This window comes from Sander vitreus, chromosome 8 (assembly GCF_031162955.1).
Source record: "Sander vitreus isolate 19-12246 chromosome 8, sanVit1, whole genome shotgun sequence".
In the NCBI taxonomy this organism is placed as follows: Eukaryota; Metazoa; Chordata; class Actinopteri; order Perciformes; family Percidae; genus Sander; species Sander vitreus.
In genome coordinates this window covers 16,668,532-16,694,050 of record NC_135862.1, presented here as the reverse complement: position 1 = coordinate 16,694,050, position 25,519 = coordinate 16,668,532, and the positions used below count along the sequence as shown (strand labels likewise).

Here is a 25,519-nt window from a genome sequence, read left to right as displayed (position 1 = left end):
GGAACTACAGAGGCTTTTTCAGCACGAAGAGGATGGGCCATCAAATGTAGGCTATATTTACCTTTTTTTACTAGCCTACTGAAATGATTACTCAATTAATGAATTAGTACATTAACAGAAAATTAATCTGCAACAAAAACATTCAAATTCTCAGCAAAAAAACAAATCACACCTCATAAATTGAACAATTTTTGGTTTGCTTAATTAGTCTTGATGATAGTAAACACACTGATCCGCAAGGCCAGTGATGTAGTTGGGTTATAGTTTTGCATTTTTCATTATTTTTTATTTTTTATTTCGTTTTGACTTTTTGTTTTCAAATTCAGTTTAGTTTTAATTAGTTTTTAAAGCGGATTTGCTAGTTTAGTTTATTTTTTATTTTTTGAAAATACTTACTTTTTAGTCTTTTTTTTGTAATATGGGTTATTTGCTGGGGGTCAGAAAAAGTATTGTGTAATAATAACTCAACAAAAACATCATACAATTTTAGAAATATGTATTCAACAATAATACCAGTACATAAAATGTATCCTACATATGGTCATTATGTAAATAGTCTACACAAGACGCCGCAGTAAGTGCAACATGTGTAAGTGACGTGTTCCAGGAAAAAAACCTAAATAGCCAACAGACTAAAGAATACATGAACAGAGGGGCCCGTTTCAGAAAGCAGGTTTAGTGAAAACTCTGAATTTGTTAACCCTGAGATGAGGGTAACTCTGGGTTTTCTGTTTCAGAAAGAGAGTTAACTTTTTTATTTAAGTAAAATTAAGAAAACATGCTTTTCAGCCTTTACTTCCGTGACGAATGTGCGTCATTTTGTAACCCATTATAATGCTCGCCTAGCTGCTAGCATGGCACTCCCTCATACTCTACAACTGACAAGCTAGCAGTACTTATTGCTCATGTGCGACTCCCAACAAAGATGGAACAGAAGTGCCTCACTCTGTAGCTAAAACATAGAGCTCAACACACAGGGTGAAAAGAGGAGCTGTAGCAATGTGCAGTACAACAAAAATGTGGTGTTTTCTGAAAATGAAACCACATAAACATATTCTGGTACAACCTCTAAATACAATTCTGAACCTGAAAATGAGCATAATATGAGCACTTTAAGTATTGTGGTGCTGCAGAGATGTCCACGGCCTACAAATCCTCTCCTACAGACTAAAGAAAAATCAGATCCTTGCAAAAATCACACAATAATCACTTTAATTTCTTTCAATGTTAATAATTTTCAATGAAAATGAGAATAATGATACAAAAACGATAATTCCCTCCAATATCGTGACTCATATCGCAATCACAATATCAGTCAAAATAATCACAATCAGATATTTTCCTCCATATCGAGCAGCCCTACTTTCCACCTCAAATGAGCCTGAAGCCTGAAGTCCTTGATGAGGGGTTGCCTGTCGGGGCTGTCTATTACCCCCCTGGTCCCTAGCACCAATGAGCCACTTGGAGACCGCCTTCTCGGCATCTTTACGGGTGATTTGGCTGGTCATGACGTTTTTCTTTAAGCCTCCTGCAAGAAACAAATATAACGGTCACTTACTTCATATGTGCCAACACAACTCTCAGCCAGGACTGTAAAGGCAACTATGTTAAGAAAAGCACTATATAAATTAAGATTAATATTAGAACTCCACACATACTCTTGAAGGGCAGCAGCGGGAGTTGGAGAGTTCACTTTCTACGATGCTTGTGATCAGAACTGTTTTGAGAATTCATCAAATAATTTAGAAGATGAAAATTCCTCAGATTTTTTTATGATTTTAGTATTTCCTCATTTGATGACTTGGATTCTGAAAACTGGGTGCCAGGTGATATGCCTGGTTGTGATAGTAACTGTGATTTGCATGGAGATGAATGTTCTGACTTGGAAGATGATAATGATGATGATTCATGTGGGCTGCAGAATTCAACATAACACAAACAGCGTTGTCTGCACTTCTTAAAATCCTAAGGAGGAAGGGCCTTGATATCCCAATGGATGCCAGAACTCTTATGTCCACTGACAGATCTTGCAATGTGACAAATATGGCTGGGGGGTCCTACTACCACTTTGGAATAGAAAATGCTCTCATAGCTGAACTAACATCTTTAGGACATTTAGCAAATGTGACTGATACTCTCACACTTCGAATTAACATAGATCTATCAGGCAATATTTACCTAGTAATTTTGCAAGGAAACCACGATCCTTATTTGAATTTAGCACATGGAAAGCTAGAGCTTCGGCGATTTATACTTTATACTGGCCCTGTTCTCCTCAATAATATACCCAGTAGAATGTACAGAAACTTTTTACTTCTATCTGTATCTATGAGAATTCTTCTGAGTCCTGCCTTATGTTCTCCTGACAATTGTGACTATGCTGAGGAGATTTTGAAATTCTTTGTAACAGATTTTGCTGCAATTTATGGCACTGAATTTGTCAGCTATAACATGCATTCATTGATCCACCTAGCTCAAGATGCACGGAAATTTGGCCTGTTGGATAGTGTTTCAGCTTTTCCCTTTGAGACGTTTTTAGGTAAACTGAAAAGACTTGTCCGTCGGCCTAAAAACCCTGTCCATCAACTCGTCAGGCGGATCCATGAGAAGCAGAAAGTGGCAAGCCAAAAGACCACATCAGTTAGACAACTTAAACAGCTCCACTTTTCTGGACCAATGATTAATTAAATTGCAACATGGGAACAATACAGTTTTTGTACGTTACAGTGATGGACAGACACTGATCTCCTCCTCTCGTGGCGATGACTGTTTTTCTGTAGGGGGAAGGGTTCTTATTGTGCGGAACATTTTGTCACATTCTGGAAAACAAAAATGGTGTTGCCACACAAGGCTGGATACGTGGCATTGCCACTCCTGCACTAGTGTGCTATTTTTTTATTTTTATTATTGTTTGTTTTAATTATGAATTTACGGAGGGAAAGAAAAAGCATGTACTGGGGACAAACACTAAACTCAAGATCTCGCGTTTGTGACATGGAGTGGGTATTCCTTTTCAGAATCCTGTGCCAACAAATCATCAATCATAGACTCCTTCTCAAGGAGACGCAAATGTTCCTCCACTTTTGCTGATATTTTCCTCCTTTTAGTTCTTTCTGAACACTCCATTATTTCTATTAAAGCATTTTTAGTTTTTAGCTATGATTACAGGGGATCAACAGCCACATGCAACTTAGCTAGCAGGTGAAGAATACAAACAACGAAAATCACCAGTTAACTTAATTTAAATTTGCAAGAACTATAGACTAATACAATAACAGGCTTAAATGAACTGACATCATAAGTTATACAACTTACACTTCTCAAGGATGCACACACGCGATCTCAAATGGCTTGGCTGTCTCTTCACTGTTGTTTCAGCAACGTAGCTAGATAGAAAGACATAGAAATCTTTAGCCAAATAACCACAAATTAAATACATGAATTTATTTTACATTATAATTATTACTTAAGTAGCCTATCTTTGAAGTAAAAACAAAAATTCTACAAAGGGAGGGAAAAAGATCGATAAAGAATTCTCAAAGAAGGCTGGCTTTCTCTCACTTTTCTGGCGGGTGGCGCGCATGCCCGCTCGCGGTGTGACGCGCGTGCCCGCGCTATTCTCAGACATGCACTACAATTTACCTTTTTTACAGCAGACATTTTTGACTTGTCATAGTAGGAAAAGCAGAGCTGAAATTGATAACCTTGATACATAATGGCTCAATTCCATCAAGTGTCCCAATAAGTTATTTCAGTGAGTCAGCATGCACAACACCAGGGCCTCTCTTAAAGCGCCCATATTATGCTCATTTTCAGGTTCATAATTGTATTTTAAGGTTGGACCAGAATAGGTTTACATGGTTTAATTTTCAAAAAACACCATATTTTTGTTGTACTCCACCGCTCTCTCTCACTGCTGCAGAGCCTCTTTTCACCTGGTCTCTGTTTTAGCTACAGAGTGAGACCTCTTTTCGTCTTCTTCTTCTTCTTCTTCTTCTGTACTATCTTTGATTGCACTCGCACATGCAGTAGCTCAGATGTAGATCATGTCAGCTAGCTAGCTCCATAGACAGTAAAAGAAAGGCTGTTTCTCCAACTTTGGTCAGTTACAAGGCAGGATTAGCTGGGAGACTTCTAAATGAGGGCACACGTAAGTAGTTCTTTTGTAGATTATGGTGAACTTGTGTCTGTTGTAGCAGTGGTTTGCTATTGAGAACGAGGTAGCATGCTAGCGTTAGCGTTAGCATGCTAACGCTACGAGCTAACGGTTGCGGTTAGCCAGCTCGTTTCGATTTTGAACAGCTCACCCGGAGACTGAAGGCAGGACACATTCAGAAACCGTATCTCACTCAAAACAGCATGGATGGATGTTTTTCAAAGTTGGTATGCGTGTGGAAGCACCAGAGACACAAAAGAACACCCCAAATCCCAAAAAAGTGTTTATTTCATAATATGGGCACTTTAAGTGGAATGCAGCCATCATTAATGGTTTTGAATACACCTGTGCTTTTCTTACTATGACATGTCAACATGTCTGCCGTGAAAAAGGTCTATCACTGCTGATATAGACGGCCTTTTGTACAACCACTGCTAAAATCACATTTGTTTCTGGAAAAGAGGTAAAGGAAGGCAATTTTTTTTAGAATGTTGAGATGTAAGGGACTGTTTGTTATTTATTTTAGGGGCCACCGGGGGAGTTTTAGGACCTTTAGCCAAAAAAGACATGACCCTCCCCTCGCCAGTAAAAATGTTTTTATGACCCTCCAAAATGATTTGGAAAAAAGGGATGACCCTCCCCCAGCAATTTATCAACACATTCTGTACTGGTTTGCATTTGGCAAATATATACAGATTTCCATTGTTTTTTTTTTTTACAGCTATGACATATGATATTAAACCTCTGCATTCTGATCCAACGCATCACACTCCTCTGTTACGGTGTGGTGGCCATTTCAGTAGATTTACCATGGGGAGTGGAACTTCTTCCCATATTAGAAATTCTTTGGTTCCACTCTCTCGTTACTTCCGGCTTCTGAAGTGGTTACAGTTCCACCAGAGTTCCATATAGGGGGCGCTCACAGGCCAGTGCAGAATGAATGGGACTCTATGGAGCAATACCCCTCAAAATCCACTTTTCTCAGGATATAATTTTTTGTCTAGTAATTTGAATGTTGCATTCGAAAGGGGAGGCTAAGAAAATACACACTGCTGGGTGTTAGATCTTGTTAAAGTGGCTTTTTTGTTCTAAAAAGCCTTTTAAAATGTCAATGACGTCATACACATCGTACGGCCAGAGATACTGCTTTACGGCAAGCTCTGAGTCGCTTCCTTTGTTCTCTTGAAGCATCGACAACACAGCTGACAGGTTAGGCTCTCCCTGTTAATACACGTGCTAGAAAGAGGTTTGCTAATGTTTTAAAGACCACGCCGAAATATTCACTCTGACATTCTGGTTCTGCTTTGGATGCCATCAAGCGGGATCTCCGATCGTAATCAGTCCTTCACTGACCAATCAGCATTCATTAGCAGAATGCTAGCGTGTTATGGGCAACAACGACTCAACCTGTAAGAAAACGAAAGGACACAAGTACTCGTTCATTCAACTTTTGACCTATTATCCATGTTGAACTTGCAAAAACTACAATCAAATCTGAGATTTCTCAACGACAATCAGGCGAAAGAAACAAATTTAGCCGTCTAGCTCCATAGAGTCCCATTCATTTAGCACTGGACCGCGATCACCCCCAGTGGAACTCTGGTGGAACTGCAACCAAATTCGGTACAATGGGGCTGAATAGGGAGTGGAACGGCTTTCCGTAGACGGGCTTTGATACAAGTTACCAATCAATGCATCCTCGGTAAAATGGGCGTGTCAAGAACATTTCCGGGAATCTTAACTGTTCTTGGTGAAATGCGAACTTGTGTATTGGGACAGTACTTTGGCAACACGAGATGACGTTTCACAGGGACACAAGAACACAAGTCAATAGAAGAACACAGATTGAGAAACGCCCGATGTTTCTGTCTTTGAAACAAAAGAAAGCCTTGGCACTTGCCCTGGTTGTGATCTGATTTAACTTTATAATTAATTTAACTGATTTTTACTGTCTGATACTCTGGCTATGTACTTTTGTTTTATAATTTTTTACTGACTACTTGTTATATGATATTTTTTCATCTGTATATCTTCTATTGACTGATATGTATGACCGGTTCCAGGGGTACTTTCGGCTCAACAGGGAGCAATTTGACAGTCTGCTGACGAGAGTCGGGCCTACGATTTCCCGGATGCGAACAACATTCCGAAAGCCCATTTCTACAACGGAGCGTCTGGCTATTTGTCTCTCCCTGACGTGTGGCTCCAGACAAGACAGTATGGAAAAGTACTTCCAAGTCTGCCCCTGCACCACTTTTTTGTCTCCTCTCCTTTATGGACCTGTCCCTTAGGTTCTTCCACCTTTTCTAAAACCTAACCTCAATTTACTTCTACTCTTATTTTCTTAATGTAGCTATGTTATTTAAATACACTTATGGACTTTGCTCTTTTCTTACTTCTTTTTTTTATATCTTGAATTTGACTGTGAGTAACTGCAACTAAACAATTTCCCTGAGGGGATCAGTAAAGTATTTTAATTCAGATTCTGATAAACTGAATCTCTTTGGGTTTGTTACTGTAAATGGACAAAACAAGACAAGATGTCACCATGAGCTCTGGGTACTTACAGGCTTTTTTCACATTATGTGACATTTACATGTCAAATTAGTGATTGAGAAGGTAATCAATACATTAATTGATAATGAAAATAATTGTTAGTTGCAGACCTACTAATTACTTTAGCATTAACATCAGCTGCTAATGTGTTTTTTTTCAACCAAACTGTAGTAGTAGACATTGTTTGGTTTCTGTGTTGTTAGAGCTTATTAAGTTTTGTCTTTGTATATTTTTCTGCAAACAGAAAGGCTTGCTTTTCTGTTCACACCTTTGCCTCTCTAAATAATTGGAGACAGCATACTAATCTTGCCCTGTGGTTAAAAAATCTCCTCTGACTAAACCTAATCCTAACTAACGATTGATATTTTCTGTAACTTTTGAACAAAACTGTATTTATTAGCCCATGGAAAACTATAAACCTTGCTTGAATTAAAAATAAAAAACATATTCAAAAATGTAAATGAATGTTTAAGAAATACTTCAGCAAATGTGATCACTTTTTGTTTACATTTCTGATATTCTAGTATGTTAAAGCTTGTGCTGTATTCTGACACACTGCCTAGTTTAAAGCATCATTTCAGTCTGTTATGGGAAATAGAAAAGTGTTGCATGTTAAATAATATTATTTCAACATGGATTACACAATCTTGAATAGTCCCACCTCTAATCAAAATGTTGAGGTAATTTGGTTTGTGTACTGTCTGCCCTTTATCAACACTGTTTATGCTGTCAGACAGGAATAACTATAGGTCTTCCTCATCATGCAGCTGTCCCTGTGTGGGAGTGGTCCAAAGCCCTGTTTGCACTTGGAGGAGCTTTTACTTAGTATCTATTTGAGAACATACAAAATAACTATGTTTGCTTACGAGATATATCCACAGATAAGACAAGTATGAATGTGTGTGATCAACACCTGGAGTAATTAATAAGGTTTTGAATAATCTGTTCAAATATCTACAATAACAATTGGGTATTACTTGGTGTTTATTTAATTTGTTAAATGGTGTTTGAACAAATGGTTACTGTAGCCGTAACACAAACTTATTGTCTTTTTCCAAGAGTTGGAAAGCCTGCAACTTGATATAATGCCAAGTTTGTGTGTATTGAGATGATACAGCAGGTAGAGGATGACAGTAATCAAGGATTAGTTGCACATCCTGTGTGTAAATGACCAATGCAATTTAGATAATGCAGTTTGCTCTCTTACCACATTAAAACAAATATTCAAATTGGTTTCGTCATTGGTTGAAAGTGTCCAACAGCTATTGTCTTTTTCATATTCAAGTTTATAAAATACAGTTGATGAAAAAAAGAATAATTCAACTCCTTGGACACCTCATTGTGTCCTATAGTATATTCTGACATTTACAAACTAATGGATTACAATTAAGTTGTAACCCTAATATCTCTGTTAAGCAATGTTCAATGTCAACCAAATCTTGTTAAATTTGCAACAGTTCTGGAAATCAATCAGCAATGAATCAGTAATCCTACATTTTAGTTGATATACTTGTCATGTTAAATTGTTTTAATGATAGATACACTAGCTATGTGGGAAGCGGAAATTGGTTAATAGCTATGAGGAGGACTGCCTTTGGACAGTCAGTTTTTTCAGTGAGAGCAGCTCACACATGGAACAGTTTGCCAACACTTACCAGAAATTGTGACACATATTGTGAATTTTAAATTAATCTTACAATCGAGTGTGTGACCATACTCTGTTATTCAAATTACCTGAATTGTGTTTTGTTTTATATTTTATGTATTTTTGCTGCCATTACACCTGCCCAGGAACGTCAGTTGAAAATAAGCCAAGATGTTTTAACTGGCACATTTATAGAAATGTGTTATAATGTGCTGTTCCTATAACTTTAAACTGTATAAATAAATAAATTTCAACATGTCCTTCATTGTAATTAAACTAATATCATATTTCTGCAGGAGTCTGTAAACATAACATTATAGTATATAGTTAACACTAAAGTAAAACATTGTAAAACAGTATGAATGATTGCTTTATAAACATAATTATGGTTTTACCAAGCAAAAGTTAAAGGGGCTGTACTCGAAATACTGAATACTGGGCTTGGATTGCTCTCACAGATCGTTCCCCAATTTGTGAACTACCCACGTTTATACCTTGTACAAGAAAAGTTTTATATTCACTCAGTTCTCACAGATTTCATTGTATGTGTTCTTTAAGACTGAATGAAATTGAATGCATTCCTTCCTTTCTTTTGATATTTTGGAGAAATGTAGCTACATTAAATATGGCTACTCTATTTAAATTGTGTTGTAATAGCAGATCCACCGGCCTATCATATGTAAAGCAGATGGCAGATAGGATGACGCAGGTTCTGTTTAAACCATTGTTATAGCACGCAGTCAAGGTTTAAGGTCATTGTAGGATGACGCACAATCTGATATAATTACTTGGTGATATCAGATCGTGTGTAGGTTGACACCTCCATTTAGGTCATACTTACACATGAGATCTATACTTTCTTTGATGCTCCAAGTGCCTCAATGTATTTATTTATGCCCATCTAAATGTCATATTGTCAAATTTTCATTTTATTTTGTATCTAATATTATTATTATTGCTATCATGGACATTATTATTAAAATCTCTGTGACACTGATTTATTACAAATTCCATCCAGAAGTAACTACTTATTGAAGAATATGTTTAATTAAGCATTGCGTTAGTTCATGTAGGACACGGAAGTCATGCGCCCACTAATTGAGTTATCATTTCTATCAGTCACAAACCAATTACAGCCACTCTTACATCAAGGCGGTCCATTTAAATGTCTCCCTCCTCCTCACTGATCCCTGCTCCACCAATGCTGCCTCACACTACTGCTGCTGGCAAAGCTTGCCTCCACCTCCCCAGCCTCCACCTACCTAGTTTAAAATGTTTTTTAATGTCTTGATTTGGGCCAACTCTACAGGGGTTTTCAGCACTGCGCTTCCTGTTTCAGCTTAGCATGCTGCTTGGTTGATCCAGGGAGCATTATTAGAGTGGAGCCAACAGTGCCAAGCATAACTGTATTTCCATCTGTTGCAATAAATGGGTAAAGCTATGAGTGTTCCTGACTGAAATATAAACGCATAGTGTCAACAAAACTGTTTTATTGCAGACCATTCCTCTAGGAATAAAAATTCTTAATTGAAGAGCATATTTGTTCAATCAAGCGATAAGAAGGATCTTGGAATGATTATATTGGACTTGTGAAGGGCGTCAGAGATCCGTTCACATGTTTGCCATGTCTTGGCAATAAATCTTCAGTTCCCACTTAGACAGAAGGCGTGAGCAAAAATAAAAGTGCAATCTTAATATAAAGGGCTGCCAAGTGCAGTCTGACTATTACCTGCTTTGGTGACAGAAAGCCCACAGCGGCAAGGATGAGGTGGAGATGCATGTTGTTGTGTTTCCTGGCTTTGTCTGTTGCTAGTGTCATCGATGTCCAAGCCAGACTGGGTAAGACTCCGATTTTTTGCGATGCTGTGCAACGTTTTTCACAGCTGTGTGGATGGATCATTGTGGTTTATTTATACATACAAATGAATAATGTATATCATTGTCTCCAATATCAGTCTGTAGAGCATTTAGTAACTCAAACTGTTTTGTACACTTTAAAAAACTTACCCAGTTGGCAACCATGTCAGCAGCATCTGCAGCACATGGGGCAGAGAGCACTTCAAGACATTTGACGGAGCTATGTACCAGTTCCCTGGTATGTGTGAGTACAACCTGGCCTCAGACTGCCACGAGTCCTACCAGGATTTCTCCGTGCACATGAAGAGGAAAGACAAAGATGGAAACCCTACAGTCAGTCATGTGGTGGTCACCATCAATGACTTTTTGTTTTACCTCACCAAGGACATGGTCACTGTGAATAACCTCCCGTAAGTAAAAAGCCATGTAGCCTGTGTAAGAAACTGCACTTTTAACTTTTCTTTTCTATGATATTTGTGCATTATAATGAAAAAGAAATCTTTTTTTAGTGTCAAAATACCATACTACAATGCAGGTGTAACAGTGGAACAAAATGCTGTTTACATCAAGCTCCAATCTAAAGTCGGCATCACTGTCATGTGGAACGGTGACGATGCAGTCATGGTATGATACACCAGGCAGAAATATCTACACTGCTCTCCTTAAACTTTGTATAAGGCATATACACTACACATTATTGTAATACATGAACAATTAAGTTAAGTCTCCTTTTTTTTGGATCTGACATTGGAACGCGTTTCTTTTAATTAATGTGGAACAGACCGACCACCCAGAAACACAGTCACGTTTATATATTATTTTTATATTTGAATAAATTCCTAAGGTTCCTGGGAAGAAATCAATTACACAGACCTGTCTTTCAGTCAATTATCTTTCTTGATTGAGTTATGCTTGACAACAAAAATACGACAGTAGCTCTAATGAAATTAAATATCAAATCACAATCATAAAATGTATTCCATTCATGTCATTTAATGAGGCAATTACAATTCACCAGCGTTTTGTTTAAGTGTTATTTAAATTGTAAAAAAAAAACTTGTTATAACCTCTTAGGTGGAACTGGATACTAATTATGCAAATCGTACCTGTGGACTTTGTGGAGACTTCAATGGTGTTTCTGTCCAGAATGAGTTCATTCATAAAGGTATATATGGTTATTCACTTCATGTGTTAATGCATTTCTAGAATTATCCACTGTATCTTTGATTTTACACTAATTAATATCAAATGCAGGTCGCAAAATCAGCCCCACTGAGTTTGGCAACAAACATAAAGTCCATCTTCCAAATGATGATTGTGAGGACCCCTATGAGGAGGAAGATGAATCACTGGAGGCTGTGCTGGGTTCATGCAAGGAATTTGTGAGTTTATTATCCACCTAGGGTTAGCAATACTGATAGTTGGTCATATACACAGGTTGCATTTGCAACAGAGTAACTTTGTCTCTCTTTTCCTTTTAGCAAACCATCTGTAACCAGATGCTGCGTTCAGAGTCCTGGAGCTCCTGCACCACACTGATCAACCCTGAACCTTACATCCAGGCCTGTGTGCAGGACATGTGCGGCTGCGCCAACAGAACAAACGACTTCTGTCTCTGCAGCACACTGTCTGAGTTCTCTCGGCAGTGTTCCCATGCAGGAGGGCAGCCTCCCAACTGGAGGACACCTCAGTTCTGTGGTAATGTTTCGTGTTCTCTTTTCTGTGGTAATGTTTCGTGTTCTATATTTTATACAGTATGGGGTGGAGAACATACTAATGCACTGAAATCAGCTCAGTGAAAAGACAATATTTTGAATTGTTCTTTGAAGAAAAGGTACTGTGTTTCTATTTGAACATGATTACATTTTCTCATGCCGCTCTAGCATTAGATGATTAATTATTTCCTAGTTGGAAAATAAGACATTTACAAGCTGCATAGAAGAAAAGCCAGATATGTCTACTTTTCTGACCTCAATCGTAATTGGTGTGATTTAAAATATAACAAAAAACAAATTAATGTTTTTCAAATGACACAAGTACAAGTAAAATAAGTACACAAAAAACTATATTTTTTACACTTAATGATACACTATTGAATTATTCACATAAACTCACATCTACCTTAATGTATTTCAACTGTACCATATCTTTACAGCTAAACAGTGCCCATTCAACATGGTTTATAAAGAGAGCGGTTCTCCTTGCATGGATACATGCACACTTCTGGACACCGGTTCACTGTGTGAGGACCACAAAATGGACGGCTGCTTCTGTCCTCCTGGTTAGTGCTGTTTCAGTTTTTATTACCCTTAAATATTCTTTCAGATTTAATCTTCAGTCTGTGAATGTTCATGTCACATGTGTCTTATTCAGGAACTGTGTTTGATGATATTTCCATGAGAGGGTGTATTGCTCAATCTGAATGTCAGTGCAAACACAACAAAATCTATAACTCCGGTGAGGTCTACCGACAAGACAGAGAGGAATGGTATGTCAAATATTTCAACAATATAATATTTCATCTGATCTCCTTCATTGTGTATTTTTATTGTTAACTTAAAAATGTTGGGTTGTTTCAGTACATGTGTTGAGGGTAGATGGGCTTGTGAGAGCCTCCAAACACCTGCTACATGTGCAGTTGAAGAGGGTTCACATGTAACTACCTTTGATGGAAAAACCTTCACCTTCCATGGAGACTGTTACTACACCCTAGCCAAAGTGGAAAGCAAGGTGAATGAGCCATAGATTTCTACAATTAAATGGCAGAAAATATATATTCAGCTGATGTAAAAAATAATAATAATAAAAAAAATAAAAAAAAATAACTTAACTAATTTTACTCACTCTGTATATTTCAGGATCATGCAAGTCCAAAGTTTACAATCCTGGTTCAGTTGGTGCCGTGTGCAAATCAAGAGTTTGACACTTGTCTAAAGAGCCTTAAAATCCTGCTGAACAATGACAGAAACAATGTAAGTTAAAGTCAATACCGTGCTGTAGTAATTTATAGATCTACACTGATATCTGCAACACTCAAATGATCAATTCTATTTTTATTCAGGTATTAATGTTCACTTCTGATGGCAAAGTGAAGCAGAACATGCAGACCATCAGTTTGCCATACCACTCAGGTGGGTCCCAAACTCTGGATGAAACTTTGTTGTTTTATTTGTTTATTTGTTTGTTTGTTGTTATTTACATTAGCAAATTATCTGACTGTTTTTGTATTTTTCTTGATCTAAAGGTGACATCAACATATTCCATGCATCATCCTTTCACATCTTGCTCCAGACCACTTTTGGTTTGCAAATTCAGATCCAGCATGTGCCAGTCATGCAAGTCTATGTCAGCCTGGAACAAAGCTACAGAGCAAAGACACGTGGTAAGTTTCACATATATCTGAACATAAAACATTGGCATCATCAAAACATATGTCAGAATACAGCACATTTACAATAACAAATAAATGAAGCACATACAATACTTATGCTGTGCATTATGATATTCATTACATTAATAACAAAAGAAAAATTCAATATCCATGGCCTTTACCCTCACAGTCTTCCCACCACCCATGAATCCCTTTAAACATATAAACCTAAACAACATACATAAAATAGATGAATACATGAGTAAATGATGTAAATGGTGGGTGGATATATGTAATATACAACCCTTGTATCTCTGACCCTCTTTTGCTCTCTACATGAATAAAACTGTGGAATCTCAATTATAATACCACACTGCAAACCCTCAGTTCTCAGTGATAATGTCTGTTTTTCTTATCTAATTTCATTTTAATTTAAGTAAATTAATCCTATCATCTCATTAAAGTGATTGACACCTTCCATTTTCCTATTTGTAGTTTCAGCCAATTGTTTGTTATCTGTGTATTAGTGCTAATAAAATTCTTCTTTAATTCTTTAATATTTGATTTCTTCAGGCTTATGTGGGAACTACAACATGGCCCTGTCTGATGACATGAAGACTCCTCAGGGGATGGTGGAGGGAACAGCAGCAACTTTTAGTAACTCCTGGAAGGCTAACCTAATGTGCCCAGACAGAGAGGAAAGACTTGAGGACCCCTGTTCCCTTAGTGTGGAAAATGGTAAACAATAAATAAATAAAAGAACTGTTATTATGTAAATGTTGATCTTGTGTGTATTTCTTACATTGATTCTTAGTTTAAACATATTTCTAGTCTGCAAGTATGTTGTGTTTTAGGCAGTTAGACAGTTCAACATAATTCTAAACAATAAAAATAAACACATATTGTTTCTCCAGAGTGGTACGCTAAACACTGGTGCGCCTTGCTGCTGAATCCAGACAGCACCTTTGCACAATGCCATTCAGCAGTAGATCCTGAGATGTACTACAAGGTACTGCAAAACCTTTCTGTTTGTCTTTCATTTAATTAGATTTTGATGAGACTATAATTCCCTAAAAGTATTTGCTGTCTTCTGCAGAGATGTACGTATGCCAGCTGTAACTGTGAGAAGAGTCAGGACTGCCTGTGTGCCGTCTTCTCCTCCTACGCTCGGGCTTGTGCATCAAAGGGAGTGATCTTGACAGACTGGAGAGAGAATGTGTGCGGTAAGGATTTCTTTCATTATGTTATGTGGTAAAGTTGAGTGATAATTTCTGGAGTTTGATGAACATCTTTCTTTTCATTAGTTAGTCATAAAGCTAGTAAGTAGCTATCCTCTCATTGTGCACAAAACAGATAAATACACAAGGAGCTGTCCAGCATCTCAGATCTTCTCTTACAAGAATCAGAGATGCCAGTTGACTTGCAAATCACTGGGCACAATGCAGCCAAGTTGCACTGACTTCTTGCCTGTGGATGGCTGCTCATGCTCCAAGGGTCTGTACCTAAATGAAAATGGCATCTGTGTCCCAATGGAAAAATGTCCCTGCTACCATAATGAAGTCTACATTAAGTCAGGAAAGTCCATCAACATCAAAGACGAGCACTGGTAAGTCAGCCGTTTGCAACGTAGTGACTTGATTTATCTGAGACTAAGGATTTAGCATGGTTGTAATTCCTGCAGTATATAAAATTTAATTAAACTAAATAGTTAATTTTCAAGTGCCTTTGTGTTACATTAATATTATATCTTTGGTGTCTCTGTCTAGTGTGTGTACCAATGGAATGCTTCATTGCCATTCTTGGAGAGCGCGCTCATCAAGTACGTTGTTTTGAGTTGTTGTTTTTTTTTACCACAACACAAGCACTTGGTTGATACTGACTCTGGTCTGGTTGATATTTAATATGTATATTGAGCAGTTTCTCTTCTGTTACAGCATGCCATTTTCCAAAAGTGTTTTTCAACTGCTCCGCTGCAAGCACCAGAGAGCTGGGACTGCACTGTACTCGAACTTGTTTAAATCTGGACAGCGATGATTGTGTGAGCTCTTAGTCTCAAATAACTGGATATCATATATATTTAATGGTGAACATTATGTTACTTGAAAAAAGTAACACTGTGTATAGTTACATTAGTTTCTACAGTAGTCTCTAGAGAGTTTTGAACAGTGATTTTCAATAGTATCAGTATTGTTTTCTCATTTTCTATCACTGTGATCTTTCTAACTATCCAGGAGTCCACAGAGTGTGAATCTGGCTGTCGGTGTCCAGCTGACCTACTAGAAGATGGCAAAGGTTCTTGTGTGAAAGAAAATGAATGTCCTTGTCAGCACGATGGGCATATTTATGCCCCTGGATCACAAATCCCTGACCAGTGCAATATCTGGTATGATCTAGTTTTTAATCATACGTATGATATACTGTAGCATAAATATTATCATATTTTCTTTTGATTGTATTGTATTCAAAACGCTGTATTAAATGTAACCTTTTCTGCTCTAGTACCTGCAAAAGTGGAAGCTGGGAGTGCAGTAAGAATAAATGCCCACAAACTTGCATTATTTATGGTAGTGGTCACTACAATACATTTGATCAGCGAACATATGGCTTTCAAGGACATTGTTCCTATGTTGCTGTTAAGGTAAGCAAAGCATGTCAAAATCATCCAAATGACAGGCTGTGTCTGTAATCACGCCCTTCTTCACTCAATCACTACTGCCTATATAATGGACACTTAATAGTGAGCAGTAATTTGAGATTACATACACTTACATACAGCTGTTAAGTCATTTTAGACAGACAAATACAATGGCAGACAGTACATGTGGTGCACTGTTTAGTAAAAAGGAAGTGATTTCTGACAAAGCCAACAGTTATGATTCACTTATAATGTTCTATAAGGTTTCATCTCTGAAAGTCACAGATATGACATTTATAAAATGCTAACGTATTTGCTAAGTTAGATACATGGTTTTGAAAGACAGTCAATATTTGGTATGTTTACCTAGATGCACTTTAAGATGACTGCTTGTCATAATAAGAAATATGTTTAACAAATGCAGATAACTATATGATCTTACTCTCCTGGGTATCAACTACACTTATATTTCATGTTCTGGCTTTTCTTTAACAATCTTAAAGTATTGTGGATTAGTAAAGGCCAAGCTGAAGTTGGATTTGACCAGTGGTCTCTACTATAATGGAAACATGCAAAATATTAAGTTAATTTCTCTCTCTCTCTCTCTTAAGAACAAATGTGGCAATAAAACAGTACAGGACAACTTTGGAGTAATCACAGAAAATGTACCGTGTGGATCTACAGGCACTACATGCTCCAAAACTGTTAGAATCCAACTCGGGGTAAGACCTCATACCAACACCTGATATGCATTCTGTGCCTAAAATATTGAACACAATCAAATAGCATATATCAAAACTGCAGTAAAGTTACAATGAAAGTAACAAAAATCTCCATAACATTACAGCGAATGGAAATCAAACTATCAAAGGGTAATTATGACGAGGTGGACCTGGGACATGGTGCTGAGATTCAGTACAGAATAAGGAAGGCTGGCTTATATGTGGTGGTAGAATCTGCCATTGGTATGACGGTGTTGTGGGATGGCAAAACAACTGTTCACATCATCCTGGAACCACAGCACAGCGTGAGTCACATTAATTGTTTAAATTATGATGACTGTTACAGTAAGAGTTTAGACCTAGAGTTTTGATATGATGTACTATTTTTGTTATCTGTAGTCTATATCTCTCTTTGCGTCTTTTTCTTACACCACTTTAAAGCTTTGGGACAACAATGGTATTGATGTACAGTATATTAACATTGCTGAAAACTTGTTTATTCATAATATATGAAGTGAATACTTTATTTGTCAACATGATGCAAGTATAAAAATGCCTATAAAATGTGTTTCACGAACCCTAAAGAGTATTGATATGGAATACTGTCTTTATGTAAAAGAAGTTACTGACTCCTTTCGTTTGGCTGTACAGGGAGAGGTATGTGGCCTGTGTGGAAATTTTGATGGTGATGGACAGAACGACTTCACCACTCAGGGTCAGCTGGTAGTGAGCAATCCGATAGAATTTGCAAACAGCTGGAAAGTGTCAAGCGAATGCCTAGATGTGGAAACGAATGCTGACCCTTGTGGAGCAAGACCCAATCGACTTCACTGGGCACAAAAGATGTGCAGCATTATAATTGGAAAAACATTCCAAGAGTGCCACAATAAGGTAATGAAACATTTGTTTCTAATTTATCATTATTTTAAAAGTTTGATGGTTGAAAACATTTAACTCGTTTTTAAAAATCTATCATGTACCTGTATATTGATAACTGAACAGGTAGCCCCACTGCCATTTTATGACAACTGTGTAAAAGACTCATGTGCCTGCGACTCTGGAGGAGACTGCGAGTGTTTCTGCTCAGCAGTTGCAGCTTATGCTCAAGCTTGTAATGAGGCTTCTGTCTGTGTTGCATGGAGAACTCCAGAAATCTGTCGTAAGTAAACAACAATTTTACCTTCAGATTAAACTGAGGTTTTTCAGCCTTTTCTGGTGCTTAGAACCTGTTTTTAGATCCCAAACTGCTTATGACCCAAGCATTTAGAGATTTAGAAATTTGTCAAGTTTGCATATATGAGTATGGTTTGCTATTTGTTTCTTTATGGCTAGGACATTTAATATACCAACCTGATTATTTGTATTATATATCTAATATGGGAATGAAAACCAAGTAATTAAAGCTATAATAAACATATACTGTATATTACAGAGACTATATGGGCATCAGTGCATGCTTCATGAAGAGTATATTTTTAAAGACTGCAATGATTTATATACATGATGCCTTCGAATGAGTGATAACTTCCCAAGTTTACATAAAACTAAATGAAATCCTGGCCTAAAATAAATATAATTGGCGTTGAAGTTTGAGGTCTTTTTCACTGAATGACACATCAATGTTTTATTTATTTAAAGCATAACATACCTTGCATGTTTTCTTCCTAGCTGTCTTTTGTGATTACTACAACAGCCCAGATGACTGCAAGTGGCACTACAACCCTTGCCACAAACCTTGCTACAAGACCTGTTTGAATCCAGAAGAAAAATGTAGCAAACTTTTACCCAACCTGGAAGGTAATAGATTAACTCACAATGTCTCACCTTACTTCTGATTAATGTGCTGGTTAAAATCTTAAAATATTGAACTGATCCAATTTGGTATGCTTTATGTGTCAATATAACAAAAGACATGTAAAGACCACCTGGGCAGCTTCAGGGTCAAACATTAAATAAACCCATATGAATAACAATGCTTTTACTGTCAAAAAAAAAAGATGTTTTATGTTTTATTCTGTGATTTGTACAGGCTGTTACCCTGTATGCCCTGAAGATAAGCCCATATTTGATGAGGAGACCGGGATGTGTGTGGAGGAATGTTCAGGTTGCTTTTACAACAACACTAGATACGAAGAAGATGAAGTTATTTACAATGTAACTGACAATTTGGGAACGTGCTACTATGCAATATGCAGGAATTCAACAGTGATACATGAAAATGAACCTTGCTCTAGTACAACTGTCCCAACACCAACAACAGCTATTCCCACCACTACACCTTTAACAACCCCAACTGAACCTACTACTACAACAACTGAACAGCCAACTACGACAACAAAATCAACACCACCAACTAAACCTATTACTACAACAACAACTGAAGAGCCAACCACAACCACAAAATCTACACCCGAACCAACTGAACCTACTACAACAACCGAAGAGCCAACCACAACCACAAAATCTACAACACCACCAACTGAACCTACTACTACAAACTGAAGAGCCAACCACAACCACAAAATCTACAACCCCACCAACTGAACCTACAACCACAACTGAAGAGCCAATTACAACCACAACATCTACAACCCCACCAACTGAACCTACAACTACAACAACTGAAGAACCCACCACAACCACAAAATCTACAGGCCCACCAACTGAGCCTATTACTATTACAACTCAAGAGACAACCACAACCATACAATCTACAACACCACCAACTGAACCTACTACTACAACTGAAGAGCCAACCACAACCACAAAATCTACAACCCCACCAACTGAACCTACTACTACCACAACTGAAGAGCCAACCACAACCACACAATCTACAACACCACCAACTGAACCTACTACTACAACTGAAGAGCCAACCACAACCACAAAATCTACAACCACACCAACTGAACCTACTACTACAACAACAACTGAAGAGCCAACCACAACCACAAAATCTACAACCCCACCAACTCAACCTACTACTACCACTGAAGAGCCAACCACAACCACACAATCTACAACACCACCAACTGAACCTACTACAACCACAACTGAAGAGCCAACCACAACCACAAAATCTACAACCCCACCAACTGAACCTACTACTACCACAACCGAAGAGCCAACCACAACCACACAATCTACAACCCCACCAACTGAACCTACTACTACCACAACCGAAAGAGCCAACCACAACCACACAATCTACAACACCACCAACTGAACCTACTACTACCACAACCAAAGAGCCAACCACAACCACAAAATCTACAACCCCACCAACTGAACCTACAACGACAACAACTAAAGAGCCAACCACACAATCTACAACCCCACCAACTGAACCTACTACTACCACAACTGAAGAGCCAACCACAACCACACAATCTACAACACCACCAACTGAACCTACTACAACAACCGAAGAGCCAACCACAACCACAAAATCTACAACCCCACCAACTGAACCTACCAGCACAACTGAAGAGACTACAACCACTACAGGTCCAACTACTGTTTCAACACATTTAACAACATTTGAAACACCTGTCACTGCTCCAACATTATCGCCATCAGTGCCTCCAACTCGCCCCCAAATTTCTATCACTACAGAATGTTTCTGCTTTTTTGATGAAAGATATTATGGACCAGGTAAGAAAAAAAATACAACAATTATGGCTTTGATAGTAAGAAGTTATATGACTTTAAATTTTGTTGTACGGTTTACTCCTGTTTAATATATTCTTCATCTTTTTCTCACCTTTAGGGGATGTAATATTAGACATGAAAGACATTGGATCAGGTTTATGTCTCACAATAATATGTTCTAATATTTGTGAGATTAATAAAACGACAGAAAGTTGCAAGACCACAAGCATTCCTACACCCACTCCCACAACATCTATACCTATCTGCCCTGACTGGAATGTAACAGTAAGAATCTTAATGTATCTAGCACATTAAAATATATAATTGCATGTATTGCACAATACTTCAAAATACTGATTTTCCCTTTTTTTCTCTTTACATCAGCAAAATGAGACCTTCTTTTTGTGCAACTGCACCATGGCCAGATGCATTGAGAACTATACAATTGAAATAATTCCATATGAATGTCCACCCCTTAAGAACATCACTTGTACCAATGGAATGACACCAGTTCTTGTGTATGATGAGTACCGCTGCTGCCAGTATTACACTTGTGACTGTAAGCCATTCTGTGGTTAAAAGGATGTATGACATGTTTATTGACTCATATGTTTCTCTTTAAAATACATTTTGAACTGAATTTCTGTTTTGTTTTTTAGGTGTATGTAAAGGCTGGGGAGATCCTCATTACATTACATTTGATGGATTGTACTACAGTTATCAAGGAAACTGTACTTACGTTTTGATGGAAGAGATTTTACCAAAATATAACTTGAACATTTATATTGACAATGTCTTGTGTGATCCCACTGAAGATGTTTCTTGTCCGCGATCAATAATGATTCAATACCAATGGGAAGTTGTCACACTCGTAAATCATAACCTTCTTGGAGCAGCACAGTTGGAGGTAAAACATTATTTATGGTCTTATGAAAGTTTGTTGTATATTATCAAAAACTCACCAGACTAACTCCCAGACGATTATTACTGCCAATGTAGATGTAATAGCAATAATGGATCCTTTTGTCATAGATTATTATATTTTTTCTTTTCATATGATGTATTCACTTTTTTACTTTTAGGCACTGAAAAACGGAGTACGTCTGAAACTACCTTATGCACAACAAGGTGTTAGGATCTTGGACTCTGGCATTAACTTGATTTTCGAGATCCCTCGCTTAAAAGTGGTCATTACATTTGGAATAACTGGCTTTAGTGTGACCCTTCCATATCAATACTTTGGCAATAACACACAGGGTCATTGTGGTAAGAACATATCTCTCTCCAGTAGCCATATGGTAAATCATATGTTTGAAGTAAGACTGTAATATTAACTGTTGTGTGACTCTACCATCAGGAACATGCAATAACGTCCAGGCTGATGACTGCAGGTTGCCTGGAGGCCGGCTGGTGAAAAATTGTGCCGTGATGGCCGACTATTGGCCTGCAAAACACATTAACCAACCCAACTGCCACTTACCTTCTGTTTTGCCCACCAATATGCCTGAACCTCCACCAACTCTAACTCCATGCAAGCCAGATTCCATATGTCACCTGCTGAAGAGCAGGTAGACAAATATCTAATTTATTGTAGCAATTCACATGCATCCCCATAAGTCTGACATATTGCAGTTAAAACACAATTTTTTATCTGTTTTTTTTGTTTGTGTTTTACTTTTACAGTCTCTTTGCAGCGTGCCATCCCTTTGTCTCTCCTGACAATTTCTATCGAGGTTGTGTTTTTGATAGCTGCCATGTTTCCAACCCAACAGTGGATTGTACAAGTTTGCAGACTTATGCTGCTGCCTGTGCTCAGGCTGGGGTTTGTCTGCACTGGAGGAACCACACCAGGTTGTGTGGTAAGCAACCCCTCATTATTTTACTGTAAATGCTTTGATCACTGACATCAAGAGGGGCAACTTAATTATTTTAGTTTTTGTTGCTTCCAGCACACATTGAACAGGCAGCTGCATATTTTATTATATACATTAGGTAGGCAGTATGCCTTTAAAAAAAGACCCAATTGAGTTTTTTTTCTACACTAACAGCAAGTGATTGCCCATCAAACAAGGTTTACAAGCCATGTGGTCCTGCAGAACAGCCAACCTGTGAAGACAAGTAAGTTTAATAAAAAAATAAAGTGTATTTTTATTTACAGTTCATTGTGCACATTAGCATTTTCTGAGACAAAAATCCTAATGGATAGTGGCAATAGATGTTTCTTGTTGACAACATCGTAGCAATAAGTAGAGTAGAATACAGTGTTTTAAATTAACAATGTTTTAGAGATCTTAAAGAAATAATGTAAACTAATTGTTCTTTCTTGATGATTCAATATTACAGTCCTAATGAACAAACCATGAACTACACTACCGAGGGCTGCTTTTGTCCTGATGGAATGAAACTCTTCAACAAAGACTCTGGCATATGTGTTAATACATGTGGTAAGTGTGGTGTATATAACATCTAGTCTTAACATTGAGCTGAATATATTGTATCAATCATGAAGGGCTTATTTTTTCAACAGGATGTCTTGATCCTGAGGGCATTCCTCGTCAGGTGAGTAGTTCTAGTCATGTTCAGTTAAAATCCTAACTTGTGTTGTTTACTTGCAAGCGACAATTAAGTCACTACTATGGTATATTCTTTCAGGTTAATGAGAGCTTTGAGTACAAATGCCAAAACTGCATTTGTAATGAGTCCACCAAGACTGTGACTTGCAAGCCAAAGGCATGCCCAACACCACCTATAACAAATTGCACTGGTCCCGGGTTTGTCCTCATCAACCAAACTATGCCATCAGACCACTGCTGTTCTACTTTAGTTTGCCGTAAGCCATTTAGCATCAATGCACATTTGTCCTCCAGAGTTTTCAGAATGCTATACATTGATACCAATCTTGATGGGTTTAAACTATTTACTGTCTCCACAGAATGTCACAGCAACACTTGCCCAATCACCAACATGAACTGTCCGGTAGGATATATGCCAGTTGTCAGTGTTCCTGAGGGAAGATGCTGTCCAGAACATAGATGTGGTAAGCACATTAATTCATAGTTTGCTTGTTCATAAAACCTAATGATGGTAGTGACACTTAACACATGTAATTTCCATTGTCTTACTCTTTTCTAGAGCCTAAAAGAGTTTGTGTCCACAAAGACAATGAATACCAGGTACATAAGAAAATGGAGAAAAAAATATATATGTTATTTTAATGATTTCTGCTGCACAAGTTCTATATGGCTAAAAACACTGAAGTATGAATACATGTCTTCTTTATTTGCTAGCCTGGCTCTTCAGTTCCTGCACCTCTATGTCAGGATTGTGCCTGCACCAATGAGGTGGACCCCAGTTCTGGTCTATTCAAGATACGTTGTGAGTTTCAGAAATGTCAAGAAGACTGTGACATGGTAAGAGAAATTACACCCATTATATTCATACACACAATACATACAATACAAGTTGTTTTCTCAGAATATCTTTTCTAAGAGAGTGAACTTGTAAAACTGGACTTGGCAACCTAATTTCCCATTTTTTCTCTCAGGGATATGAATATGTGGAAACTGATTCAGGTGAATGCTGTGGAAAGTGTGTACAGACACACTGTGTCGTCAGTGTTAATGATACCAAGAATCTCTTGAAGGTAAGTCTCTGTTGGCTTTGATTCCACATGATAATGTTTAATAGCCTAAATTACCTTTTGATATATGTACATCCATTTCACTACTCTATAGCCAGGAGAGACCTGGTCACCAACTGAGAATAAGTGTCAGTATTACACCTGTATTGAGGTCGGTGGCACTTTAACAACGTTCAAATCACAAATTGTCTGCCCGCCATTCCAGCAGAGCAACTGCCAACCTGTAAGTATTATTTATGACTTTCAACAAATGAATCTGGATTGTCTGTGTGAACACACGTTAAAACTAATTATGTTGATGTTGTGAATTCCCCCTCCATAGGGCACAAGTCAGACTGCAGCAAATGGCTGTTGTAAAACCTGTGAGTATGGCATTTTCTTTAGTTTTTGGTATAGGGTACTTAAATGAAAACAAGCCAATTGTGTGTCTCTTTTGAAAAGGTGTGGAGAGGGAGAAGGCCTGCAAGGTAGTATCCATGAAAGCACAAATTATGCACAAGGGCTGTCAGTCCTACCAGGAGGTAGATATGCCATATTGTGAAGGATCCTGCAACACTTTCACCAAGTAAGGATGATATCACTAATATTTCTCAGTCCTCTGCATAGTCACAACCCCATTAAGATATGGAATTTTTTTTTAAGTTTAGGAGTAGTTTGTGCAGATTTTGAGTTTATTAATCAATACTGCCTCTGCTTTCTTCAGGTACTCCGAAGCAGCAGTTGCTATTGAGCATTCTTGTTCCTGCTGTAGGGAGACTCGCTCCAGCAATCGCACTGTTGACTTGCATTGCCTGAATGGAGATGTGGTTCCCTACTCATACATCCATGTGGAGGAGTGTGGCTGCGGCCAGACAGACTGCACCAGAGCTGCTGCACAACCCATGCGTAGGAGGCAACGCTCCACACTGGTGTAAACTGGATGTGGGATGTAAAAGTTTCTTCCCATATTGTCTTAACAATCATTACATCTCTTACAAAGCAATTGCTTTTGTAAAGAAAATATTTATCAATTAATCAAATAAAAATATGCAACTCTGTTTACGTCTTATCTCTTCTATTGTCTTTGTAGCTCTCTTCATGACAACACAGACACAGGTTGGTTCTTTGAAACAGGCGTTTATTGCTTTGCTCTGTCCTTAATGCATCCATGTCATGCCTGGGGAACTCATTGGCTGCTTGTCCTGAAAAGAGGTTCTTAAATCCTTTGAAAAAATCCTTTACTGTTCGCCTCGGCCTTCGACAACAGCGTAACTCCAACTTAATTAACAGAGCGCCATAACGTGC

General features: G+C 37.8%; 1 protein-coding gene and 2 long non-coding RNA genes across 3 annotated transcripts; 2 read left to right on the top strand and 1 right to left on the bottom strand.

The window, feature by feature from the left end:
* Nucleotides 1–801: 801 nt before the first annotated feature.
* On the bottom strand, nt 802–3,606 carry LOC144522259 (uncharacterized). Its single transcript, XR_013502384.1, has 3 exons — nt 3,562–3,606; nt 3,316–3,386; nt 802–1,528 (listed from the first exon to the last, which is right to left on the bottom strand). It is a non-coding gene; the product is annotated as an uncharacterized LOC144522259 (long non-coding RNA).
* A 401-nt stretch (nt 3,607–4,007) lies between these two features.
* Nucleotides 4,008–8,617, top strand: LOC144522260 (uncharacterized). The gene is made up of 2 exons (XR_013502385.1): nt 4,008–4,150; nt 6,220–8,617. It is a non-coding gene; the product is annotated as an uncharacterized LOC144522260 (long non-coding RNA).
* Nucleotides 8,618–10,120: 1,503 nt separating this feature from the next.
* muc2.1 (mucin 2.1) lies at nt 10,121–25,149 on the top strand. Its single transcript, XM_078256232.1, has 44 exons — nt 10,121–10,196; nt 10,369–10,624; nt 10,724–10,838; nt 11,289–11,379; nt 11,469–11,596; nt 11,696–11,912; nt 12,370–12,495; nt 12,588–12,702; nt 12,794–12,944; nt 13,073–13,186; nt 13,276–13,345; nt 13,459–13,596; nt 14,158–14,322; nt 14,499–14,593; nt 14,681–14,807; nt 14,938–15,190; nt 15,351–15,403; nt 15,519–15,622; nt 15,816–15,967; nt 16,084–16,222; nt 16,831–16,941; nt 17,067–17,246; nt 17,593–17,832; nt 17,944–18,100; nt 18,610–18,738; nt 18,971–19,200; nt 19,634–20,131; nt 20,980–21,154; nt 21,255–21,502; nt 21,678–21,861; nt 21,953–22,163; nt 22,279–22,454; nt 22,644–22,713; nt 22,939–23,039; nt 23,123–23,154; nt 23,248–23,425; nt 23,528–23,632; nt 23,728–23,768; nt 23,883–24,005; nt 24,140–24,238; nt 24,330–24,458; nt 24,558–24,597; nt 24,677–24,800; nt 24,939–25,149. Exons 1-44 carry the CDS (start codon nt 10,121–10,123, stop codon nt 25,147–25,149), a joined length of 6,477 nt encoding a protein of 2,158 aa, XP_078112358.1.
* Nucleotides 25,150–25,519: the final 370 nt, after the last annotated feature.

Bases quoted from the DNA above. Each gene is read 5' to 3' on its own strand.
- muc2.1 (XM_078256232.1), top strand. From the start codon at position 10,121: ATGAGGTGGAGATGCATGTTGTTGTGTTTCCTGGCTTTGTCTGTTGCT. The intron at 23,633-23,727 runs GTAAGCACATTA...ACTCTTTTCTAG, and splicing joins CTGTCCAGAACATAGATGTG to AGCCTAAAAGAGTTTGTGTC. The intron at 23,769-23,882 runs GTACATAAGAAA...TTTATTTGCTAG, and splicing joins ACAAAGACAATGAATACCAG to CCTGGCTCTTCAGTTCCTGC.